This window comes from Podarcis gaigeae, assembly GCF_964106915.1.
Source record: "Podarcis gaigeae genome assembly, chromosome: 3".
Lineage (NCBI taxonomy): Eukaryota > Metazoa > Chordata > Lepidosauria > Squamata > Lacertidae > Podarcis > Podarcis gaigeae.
This window is the reverse complement of record NC_139680.1, coordinates 29971097-29982855: the sequence shown is the minus strand read 5'-3', so window position 1 is coordinate 29982855 and position 11759 is coordinate 29971097. Positions and strand designations below refer to the sequence as shown.

Below are 11759 nucleotides of genomic sequence, written 5' to 3'. Positions count from 1 at the left end.
AAGATATCATTATCTGAGCTCAATGACATATTCCAGTCACACACAAATATTCAAGGAGGGTGCAAAGCATGGCTGGTGAGATGTGGCCAGTGTAGGGGAGTCCCAAAGGTCAGGAAGAAGGTTGCATTTGACACACACCCCAGGCCTGAGGAAAGATGCTTAGGACCACAGAGTTTACTTTCTGGCAATTTCAAGGGGTTTAAGTATCTGCCAAAAAAATTTCCTGCTGAACTCAAGACTGTGAAGTGATTAACTTGGACTGAATCCTGTCTGGTATGCATTTTTTAAAAAGCAATTTGCACCCAGCAGCTGGATTTTCAAAACATTTTAATTGGATTGCATTTATTACAATATATATATACTTTGCATTCAGCTCATCACAAAAATGAGATGTTACCTTATTTTCTTTAATTTATTGCACTGATGCATACATATACAGAGGAAATAGTTTCCAGAAACATTAACAGTCCTAAAATATATATTTTTAAAAAATAAAATAAAAAATTATTCCTCTGACCCTCAAATTACATCAAGCATTGTTGTAATTTTCAACACACTGATATTCTTCATTTCATGTAGCACTTGTGGAGCTAAATGGCCATTTAAATGTATGAAAATAAACAAGGATACACTTCTGGCATATTCTAGTTTAGAAGATGGGGAAACATACAAACAGAGCATATACTGGATTTGCATTTTTGCATTTAGAGTGCATTAGAAAAGGTACGTTTTTCTGTAACAGAAAACCACCAGTACACTGAAAGCAAAGTGAACAGTTTTCTTTTTCTTTCACAGAAAGAATATGAAGTAATTCAGCTATTCCAGGTTTATTTTGTTCTTTGGGAATTCAACAACGCAGTTTGAAATGTGTGCATAAGAACAGCTCAGCCAAAGTGAAACTATTTAGAAACTGTGTACCTGTTGCTGTTTTTCATCTTTAAATTAGAACAAAGATTTTTTAAAAAAAATCTTACATCTATTATTCCCAATGACCATCAAAAATAGTTGAGGAAAATGTCCTTGCAGATACCCTATGCAATTGCATTCAACAGGGTATATGCAGAGTGATCTTCAAATCTGCTTTAAAAAGTAACTTGAAGCCAAAAGTGTAACAGGGCTTAGTAACAGCTTTATTCTCTGCAAATAGTTTCACATTAACCTGAAGAAAATCCACAGCTTCAATTAGGTAACAACCACAATGCGGTTAGAGAAGATAATTTATCATCACTTACAACCATGGCAGACCCAAGCAGTTCCAGGTCAGTTGGAAGGCAACTGGGGTCTTCAAAAATGAACATTTTGTGGCATGTGAGAGTGTCTATAAATAAGGTCAAGGGTTAAGTGACTACAAAACTTAAAATCTCCTCCTTAAATAGCTAGGATATACACACACACAGTGTCCACGTTAAGTGCTGCTGAGCTTAACTCATCTGTGATAGTCAAGAAACTTGCCCGTTAAAGGCAATGTGGTACAGAATTGCTCAACTCTGGTTGGGTTACACACCCAGTATGTTCTAAACCACTTGGAAAACAAATATTGGCAAGTCCATTTTTACAGTTCAGCATGTAATGGGTCCATCTGCAACAGGAGAAATGTCTCTCTAAAGCTGATATCTCTTATCCTTATAGATGGATTCTATGGCTTTTTTTGGTTCCCAAGCTGAAGTTTTTTGCTTATGAAACATCACCAGAGATTTGGAAGCTAAAAATTGTATACCATGTTGCTTATTTGGTAAATCTGACAGTCTAAATTTCCACTATTTATCAGATCAGTGCCTGGACTTTTCTATGCAGCACCGCCAAGTTTTTGTCGCCGTGCACATGCACCCAATTATTCTCCAAATTCACTTCTGTGGGAATCGGTGCATTTTCACGAATGACTGAGAAAACACTTGAGCCAGTTCCCACAGCTTGGGGCAAGATGCACCAAGTAGCAGGCTTGTGTGCATGTACCTCGCCATTAAAGGGAGGGGACCCCATGTGCAAACAAGGCCTGTGTATGCACAACCCCTCTTCAGCTTGGAATCCAGTGACAAGAGAATTTTATTTTCTAATGCTACAGTTTTGCTGGTCACCTGTTTGGAAAGGTTTGGAAAGGTGTCCTAGCCAGCCCCAATTCTCCTTCCCAGTCAAGCAGCCGGTCAGTGGGATTTTGTGGCTGTTTTAGCTCAGAGTGTTGTGCCCCTTTGACTCATGGAGGACCAGTAAACTTAATAAAGGCAAGCACACTCCTTTGGAAGCACTTAGCATCCTGCCCCAGCAAAGAAAGACTCCGCGTCTACTTTAAGTCCAGTCTTGTAAGCAGAGACCAGACTCTGTAAATACAGGTGGAGACCATTTTGCATGTGTCCAATTGACACAGGACCACCAGTGCATGGGTCCTTTTGGACCCAGAAGAAGGCAGAACAGGGGTGGAACATGGGCAGGGCGGACTTATGGGTGCTTCGCCGACACAGACGGGGGCTAGGAACAGAACCTCCATGCAAAATGGTCACCATCTGTATATATACATGCATACATACAACTGGATACATCCTTAAATCATGGGGCTAGTCTAAAACTAGATGTGGGCTACATGTCTTACAGAATTAAGGCTACAACCCTATATACTCACTCTGGGGGTGGGTACTGGAGCTTACTTCTGATAAGACATGTATAGAACTGCACTGCAGCCTGCAATCTGATATACACACCTGGAAGTAAGCCTCATTGAACACAGTGGGACTTACGTCCAAGTAAATATGCATAAGGTTGTGCCGTAAACCTAGAAGGATAATTGTTTGGCAGGACTCGGGACCAAGGAAGCCAAAGTGAAGTCACTCCACTGAGTTTCTAGTGGGAACTGTGAAAGAGCAGTTTCACAGTGCTAATTTCTCTCTGGTGCCAATTTCATTTTCACTATCAATGGCAAAAGTACCGCTGATAGGAAGAAGAGAGACTAGGGCCGCAATCCAGTACAGAGTGAGGCATATTTATTTATATATACAGTCATATCTCAGGTTACAGACACTTTAGGTCTCGTTTTTTCAGGTTACGGACCACCGAAACCTGGAAGTACCAGAACGGGTTACTTCCGGGTTTTGGCAATCACGCTTTGCGCATGCGCAGAAACACCGAATTGCAACCCGCACATGCACAGACACGCCACTGCAGGTTGCGGATGCTGCTGGTTGCGAACGTGCATCCTGCACGGATCACGTTCACAACCCGAGCGTCCACTGTATTTATATATATTTAACTGTGTGCTGGATTGCGGCATTTGGATCCAATTCCAGCTAAAGTTAGCTGGAACAAACAGCACAACCGTATACACATCTACTCAGTAGTAAGCCCCACTGGCTTCAGGGGGACCTATCCCCAGGGTAGAGGGTACAGAATTGCAGCCTAAGTCACTGAATCTAGCAGAACAGGTTACCCATCCTGGTGAACTTAAGTTCCATTGAAAGTTGGCATTCGACTGCCTCGAGAGAGAGACCATGGTGTGCCTCTCCAGGGGTGAAGTCAAATTGTTACATTAGCAGCACCAAAGTGACTTCCAAGCCTGGGCAGTGAGTAAGGAGGTGCTGGGCTGCCAGGAACCCTCCTTTCTACCTCACTGATGTGGTCCAAAGGAAAGCAGAGCAATCTTAGGGACTACACTCCAGATCTGTGTAGGGTGTACTCTTTAGACTTTTACTCTCCCAAAGTTATCCCACAAGGGCAACGGAGGTTTAGGCTCAGTTTTTTTCCTTCTCCTAGATGAGCTACCTTCCCAGGTTAATGAGACCCATCTGCCCCTCACTTCCCTCTGAAGTAGAGGCAGAAACCACAGTTTAGACCACTGGACCCACAATTGGTCTTGTCCGCTCAGTCTGCCAGAGCCTGTCTTCACATGCAGGGGAACCTGCTGAATTAAAAAGAAACTGTGGGTGGGGTGTATCTGAAGGTGGCTTCCAAAATGGCTCCTTCCCAGTTGCTTTTCTCCTGGGGGCAGCAACATGTTACAGTACTTCTGCTCTCCAAGAACAGGAGGAGAAAAATGGCGGGGGGAAACCAGCTTCAGAGGGGAAGCACAATCGGGGGAAGAATTCAGCAATGCTCTTTTGCCTGCAACTTCATGTTAAATCACCCCGCAAATCCTGAATTTAAAGAGATCTGAGAGCAACCCACAGATCTGGCACCATCACACCTGGCCTATCATCAGATAATACCCCCTAAGGATACAAGAACCACCTGCTGAATCTGGCTGATTAAATAAATATCATTTAAAACAATGCAACTTTTTTTAAAAAAAAATCTTTTTTGTTGTTTTGCATTAGTATTATTTGGCATATGCCAAGTGGAAGCCTGTGTTTTTAACTTAGAAAAAGCAGCTTCTCTGAAAAGTAAAATAAAAATTACCTGGAACATTCACTTGTAATGCATGCCATTAAATCTCAAGGCAGTCAAATGCCATCAGCTACCCCCAAAAAAATAGGACCAGGACCTATTGCAATCATGCAGAGAAGAAAAAAACCTAAGATTGAAACATAAAAATAAAACTCCCGGTGACAGCTGGTGATATTATATGGCACTCAAATTATATTAAAGTTGTGGGGAGAGAACCATAGCAAGAGAAATCCGTCTCCTTCCCCATTCAACAAAGGAGTGCACATCAATCACAGCTACAGATAGTGCAAATGGGAAAAAAAAAGTGTTGGCCCAGCAACACAGCTCCCTTGAAGTTTATCAAGCAAATAAAGGCCACTTCTGAAAATGCTTTTTTCGCAGTTATGAACGGAAACCAATGTACCGTGTACCTGCCGAGAATGGTACATATGCATTTCAATGGAACCCGTTTTCGTGGCGAACACACACAGAAGCAGCAACCTGGAAAGACCTCCATATATTTTGCTGGGAAACACACTGATTGGCAAACAACAAAGTCATGACTAACCTCTAAGACCATTGATTTCAATGGGTCTAGTCTCGATTTACAGGTACGTATGTCATGCCCAGCTGGCTCAAGGGTGCATAAGGTATCTGAGCAATTGTATCGTATGAAATGGCCTGAAGGGTACTGTAATGCAAAATATGTCCAATCACTCCTTAATTCAGGCACAATTTGATGTGAAATAAGAACAGCAGCTCCAGTCCCAATCCTTTTCTTACTGTAAATTATAGCCTTGATCCAAATGAGCCAATAACATGTACACACGTCAGGCAGCACTCAGCGCTGCTTAACCCCCTTCTTTTGTTCATTTTAAGGGAGCTTCACCGCAATCTTTCTTATGCAAACACACAAGAGCTGGGAGCCACACACTTAGCCTGTTCAAGCTAGTACAGCAATAGTGACGATAGCTCTGTGCTACATAGACTAGCTGTAGAGTGTGTAGACCAATTGACTTTAGTTCAATAAATCGTATCATACTTTGTGGATCAAAGGGTGGCGGTTCTAGTAAAAAGCAGGCATTTCCACTCAGAGGTTTCGAATTCTGTCTTCCTTCTCTACCTGAAAACTAGGGGCCGGAAGACCCCAAGTGATGCCTCAGACTGGAACCACATCCCACAAAAAAGCAGGCATGGGAAAAATGAAGACCCATTGCTTTCTAGAAATCCCATCATCAGCATCAAGGCACTCAGAAATGCCCTTCTGTAATAAGACTATATGGCATGTATCTTCAGCCTGCTGCTGCAGGAGATCTGGGAGCGTGACATTCAGAATTGTTACTTTACAGGACAAAAAGAAAAAAAGAAATTTCTGAACTGCACATTTAAACAAAATGTTCACTACATCCCAAACTCCGGGTGAACTGCAAATGGCAAAATCCAGGTGCAACACCGAAGAGTGTTCAAATTGCTGCCGAGAAGGTTCAGAAGCCGATTATTATGGCACATGAGGATGCATCTCCTGGTTTTCAAAAGGTGGCAGCGGATCTCTCCAATATGTGAACTGACTATAGGTGTCAGAACAGGGGAAGTCTGAAGAATGGCTTCTTTTCAACAGGGGAAATACGTGATCTACCACTTCGCAGAGCCTCACGTACCTGGACAAACAGAAAAAGAAAAAGTTTATTATTACCACTGCCTAATAAATTGGATATGCTGATATCACGGGCTGCATTAATACAGCTATTTTATCCACATTTTAAGACAGAATAATTAAGGAAATTACAACAGACCCACAGAGTCAAATATCCTGTTTCTGAATCTGATGTGTGACAGTACGATTTGCTGAATCGTTGCTGAGCTAACGCAGGATTGCCTTGGAGCTTAAATGCAACGGCACAGCTGCAAATGTGCTGAAAAACAAGCTTTTTTGTTCAAATAAAGAAAACTGGGAATTTCTCATTTTTAACTACTGAATCTCAGAGTCATTACCTAGCACATAACTGAAGTAAATCTTGATAATATCACAATCTGAACTAGATGATGCTCGTGGTCCCTCTAAACTCTGCCATTCTGTGATTTCAAGGCAGTCCAGTTAATTTCTACTGTAACACCCAGCATCAAAGGGCTTAGAGAAAGAGAACTCCACCCCACATTAGGAGCAAGTGGACTGATACTCACGATGAGATGTTGGTCTTTGCATGTTCTTGAATTAGCTCTCCTTTAGGATTAACAGTGAATATTCTGTTTAGTGAAACTCCCACTTGCTTGTATGAATATACATCCTAGGGGTGAAAACAACAAACACAAAAAGTAGGTTCCCCCTCAGTATAAATAGAAAACAGTTTACCTTTCTAAAATGCTTATAATATGTGTTTTATTTCACAGGGTAAAACAAAGAAGGGTCAAGTCATGTGCTTGCTAAATCTCCATGTGTATGAATGTGATGCAGATTGGTGGGAGTATTCTGGAAGAAAGGGTTCACATGATCAATCTGATGATTGAGGATAACCAGGAAAGTCAAGACCCACAAACCGCAAGACATTTCTGTCAATCCCATAAGACGTTTGTGCAGATTTCCACGTTCCTCTCCACTTGACCAATTGATATGGATTGAAGAAATGTTTCACAAAACCACATAGAAGTAACGTGTTGTTGCAAGTAGCTTGAAACTACAGCATGAACCCCAAACATTATCTACAGAAGCTCCTCTCTGGATGAGTCCTCTTAAAATAATATCACAAAGGTACTTACAGCAGGCCTATTGCCAAAAGCAGCGTAAAACGGTTCTGTGTTGGGATGAAACAAGTTTTTGATGTCCGTTAGGCACTGAACTTTAAACTTCTCTGGCTTCTTCTCTATTACTTCCCTGAAATAAACCATCACATGCAAAAATAGAAGTGTTTTAGAAGTGCTTTATCAATGCAACACAGTCATTTTTCTTAGGCTAAACATTTTAACTGACTGAACTTCAGATTCCCCCCAAAAGAATTGTAAAGATACTCATGGTTCCTTATTTTAAAAAATGGAAGCTTCCAAACCTAAGTGACGTGGTTAAAGACGAGGCACAAATAATATGGCCAATGTTCACCTCTTTAGTCTGATTGATTTAACTTAAAGAGTTAAGCATGTGCCTAATTTACTCACTAACAGTAAGGGGTTTAATTGTACTCTGTTGGACTGTGATCGAGGACCGAAAATAACCTTATGTGACTTGTGTAAACCGTTTTTGTGCATTTTATGCAAGTCTCTGCATTCTAAGGAAATAGCATCATTGACGCAACCACAAAATCCATTTTGAGCACACCCTTATAAATAACTAGCAGATATGGTTTGGCCCAGGGACGCGGGTGGCGCTGTGGGTTAAATCACAGAGCCTAGGACTTGCAGATCAGAAGGTCGGTGGTTCAAATCCCCGCGATGGGGTGAGCTCCTGTTGCTCGGTCCCAGCTCCTGCCAACCTAGCAGTTCGGAAGCACATCAGAGTGCAAGTAGATAAATAGTTACCACTCCGGTGGGAAGGTAAACGACGTTTCCATGCGCTGCTCTGGTTCGACAGAAGCGGCTTAGTCATGCTGGCCACATGACCCGGAAACTGTACACCGTCTCCCTTGGCCAATAAAGTGAGATGAGCGCCGCAACCCCAGAGTCGGCCACGACTGGACCTAGTGGTCAGGGGTCCCTTTACCTTTACCTTTCTATGGTTTGGCCCACTCAAGTCTCATCTTGTAATAAAGATGTGGGATCCTTACAGCTGAAGCTCAGAAAATATTTCGGACAAATAAGCAACCCCAACCACTAGCAAGCCAGGCAACCCTCAACCAGTGAAATTTATAGAATGGCGAGATTCCATGTTCTCTTACCTGTGGAAAGCTGAGAACAAGCTGCTGGGACTCAGTAATACAGGACCTTGAGGCAGCACCGTTCCTCGTTCGTTAACCCAGTGCAAGTATCCCCGGGTCATATCTGCCATTCCTATCGCACGTGCAGAACAGTATAGGAACTTATACCCATTTCTGTTTCAAAAAGAGAAAACAGTTGCCATCGTCATCAGAAACACACTATCCAGAATCAGCTTTAAACATGTGAGCTGATATTACCTTTTAATATCTCCCATGTATTGGATAAATTGTATTATGGAATATAGCATTTCTTTCCATTACACCGGTCCAACCATAAGATATAAGCATTCAGAGCCACTAAGGCTGCAGTCCCATGTTCCAATATGAGGGTGTTTAGTACAACTGATTTCCATAAAAACTCTGCATGGAATAAGGGGACAGAGATGGCTCTGTCATTGGGCCGGGTGAGCAACTGCCTCAAGCAGCAGGTTTTAGGGCACCGTTCATTGGCAGCCAATTGCCAAGGATTTAGCTTTGTGAGGAGGTGCAGATACAGGGGGAGGATAGGGCACGGGAAGCCAAAGCAAGGCTCAATGCATGTCATGTGTCTGAGGGAGCAAATGACTCTAAAAGTCAAAGGATGACAGGATGTTGCAGCAGACTAGACCTACAAACCAACACCGAAGAGGGAACTGACTGAAAGTCAAGTGGGGAATTGACTGATCTGATAAGCAGAGTGAACATCAGCTCCCTGAATACAAGAACAGCAAGGGAGGGATTCTGTAAGGGGCAGATGAACACCCCCGCCCCTCGCATACACACTCACACTGTTTCATTTTAGACACCTACTGAAAACCTTTATGCTTCAGCAAGCCTTTCCAGACACATGATTCAGTCACCTATATTTGTTCTTTAAAGTTTTATAGATGTTATCTTCGGTTTAAATTATGATGGCTTTATGCATGGCTATTTTCATTTCATTTATGGTTTTTAGCAGTGTTTTCTAGTCATACTCCACTTTGGGCAGCTTTTTGATGATGCTGTTTATATAAATTCTAGATTTTAAAAACCGCAATGTGAAGCAAGGTATGGCTGTACAACCCAATAATACTCACTGGCTCACTTTATGGTACAATTTGGCAATCCCTTGATGTGTCCAATCTTTGCCAAGAGTGGGCAAAATATGACCTAAAGTATCTGACCTGGAAAAAGAGAGGATTGATTGATTGATTGATTGATTGATTGATTGATTGAATAGACTAGAAGAAATTATTGTGGTTTGAGGACCCGACCCCCGCGAAGTAAAATGAAGACACAGGGACACGCGATATAAGGTTAATGGGCTAGAAAAGGCCACAACTTTATTGATTACAGCAATGAAAAGGTATTGGCTTAGGCATTGGATCGCAAAACAAGTGGGTTTATTCACCAGGGGTTCATCACCTGTTGATGGTAATCCAACTATAGGCTCACCCCTGATGTCACCGAGGGTCGTGCCATGGCCTCCCGCCAAGCAGGCTTCGGACGGAATACACGACCGCCAGATTCCATTAACGGAATACCCCTAGAAATTGAAGGCATAGGCGATGGCCACACCTAGCACTTCGACACACCACAACACATTATTCCAATGCCTAACCTACCCACCAATACCACCAAAAAGTTGTGACGATTACTACGAGGTAGGCGAAAAAACCAAAAAGCCTAATGCCAAATGGAAAAACTCCTATTAGGCCCCCCGGGCAACCGGGGCGACCAACCTAAGGTCCATAGCAAGGCCAATGACCCTAACTCAAAGGGAGTGGAGGGTGGGTGACTCGCACAGGACGACAAAGAGAAATGAGGCCGGGGAAAGGCTGGCACTGCAGCATAAAGGCTGCTGGACACGCCCCCCCCCCCCATGGCACCTGGTTGGACGGCCACCGGGGGGGCGTGAGTGCCAGCCAGGTGAGCTGGAGGCAGGGGGCAACGCCCCCTGCTAGGAGCGGTGTTCAGGCTCCCGCCCACAACCACTCCCCTCTCTCTCAGGGAGGAGAGTCTTTATCTGTTACTTATTAACACTGTTTCAGCCTTGCCTTTGGCGTAAATTCTTAAGAACTCTTAAAAGAGAAAACCATTTTATCCCTCTTTGACTTTAGAGTAGCATTGGAATCAATACAAACACTTTATTAATTATTATTATTATTATCATCATCATTATTTCATTTCTGTTCCGTGTTTACTCCAAGGAGCTCCATGTAGGATACATACATCTCCCCCTCCCCATTTTATTGTCACAACAATCTTGTGAGACAGATTAGGCTCAGAAACAGTTGCTAGCCCAAGGACACCCAGTGAGCTTCATGGATGAGAGGGGATTTGCACCCTCGTCTCCCAGGTCCAACTAATCCAACACACTAATCACTATACTGAAATGGCTCTCCTATGGATCAGCTTGCATCACCCGCATTATTACTGATTCTTGCCTACAGAAATCTGTGTGTCTTAAAATCAGATGAGATGGACATAAGATTAACTCAATAAGAAAACGAAAGCAGAACATTTTAGAATGAATATTAAACATTTAAAAACAAGCAAAGCAAAATCAGAGAATGGAGAAGCAATAAGCAACAAAGGAAAACGCTACCTAGGGCTCACTGCAATGTGCAGTCTATACAAGTCTCCATATCTCCCATGGTTCACAAACGCCAACCAGAAACACAAGAAAGCATAAAGGTTTATGCCTCTCTATCGGATTGGCATTATGTCTTTTGAGTGATGCTGTTGTGTCATGTGATGGAAGCAGACGGGAGATTGGTCCAGTCATCAGTTTGGCTTGGCACATCAGCTTGGACTGGGCCACCAAGACTGGGCAAGAGTCCTGGAATTGGAAGGGACCCCGAGAGTCATTGCTTAGTCCAACCCTCTGCAATGCAGGAATCTCAGCTAAAGCATCCATGATAGATGGCCATCCAACCTCTGCTTAAAAACCTCCAACCTAAGAGAGTATGCTGCTCTCCAGGGGAGTTAGTTCCACTGTCGAGAAGCTCTTATTGCCAGAAAGTTCTTCCTCCTGTTTAGCTGAACTCTCCTTTTGGGCAACTTGAATTCAACAGTTTTTTTAAAAAATGGCCCCAGTGCAAAGAGAGCATTGCAAGTGTCTCCCATTATTTTCCACACTGCTATTTCGAACTTTCTGATGAAGCAGGCAAAACTGTTTTCCCTGAAGGGGAACTTGGCATACTGTGTGCCTTGCAAAGCGCTCACCTCGTAATTGTGCCATCAATGTCAGAAATAATGACCTTGTCATCCCAGTTCCACAAGTAGATGGTGCCTTCACAACGGCATGTCCCTTGGTACTGTGTTGTAACACTGAAAATCACATCGTTGGGGCCATTCTTAAGATTCAGGCTTTTCTGTCGAAAAAAGCACAAACAAAACCAAAACCCGGATTTCAAGCTATGCGCGTCGACAAACCAGATGGCTCGGAATATTATTAAAGCACAGTTCTTTAAAGGTCTGGCAGTAAATCGCTTTAGTCACACACATTTAAGTCCCTTCTCTTGCATTACTGAACAAGGAAGCAGAATT

General features: G+C 42.9%; 1 protein-coding gene across 9 annotated transcripts in view; it reads right to left on the bottom strand.

Moving 5' to 3' along the window:
• Positions 1-310: 310 nt before the first annotated feature.
• The window catches only part of LPIN1 (lipin 1), an 83619-nt gene continuing 72170 nt past the window's right edge, over positions 311-11759 (bottom strand). For 8 of the 9 annotated variants that reach the window (XM_083730142.1, XM_083730144.1, XM_083730143.1 and 5 more), the window contains 6 exons: positions 11436-11584; positions 9305-9391; positions 8211-8363; positions 7102-7216; positions 6529-6632; positions 311-6005 (listed from right to left, as the gene is read on the bottom strand). In XM_083730142.1, the coding sequence (XP_083586268.1) occupies positions 5846-6005; positions 6529-6632; positions 7102-7216; positions 8211-8363; positions 9305-9391; positions 11436-11584 (768 nt within the window). In that variant the 3' untranslated portion in view covers positions 311-5845. The remainder of the gene's footprint in view (positions 6006-6528; positions 6633-7101; positions 7217-8210; positions 8364-9304; positions 9392-11435; positions 11585-11759) is intronic. The other variant, XR_014561908.1, reaches the window with a different exon arrangement.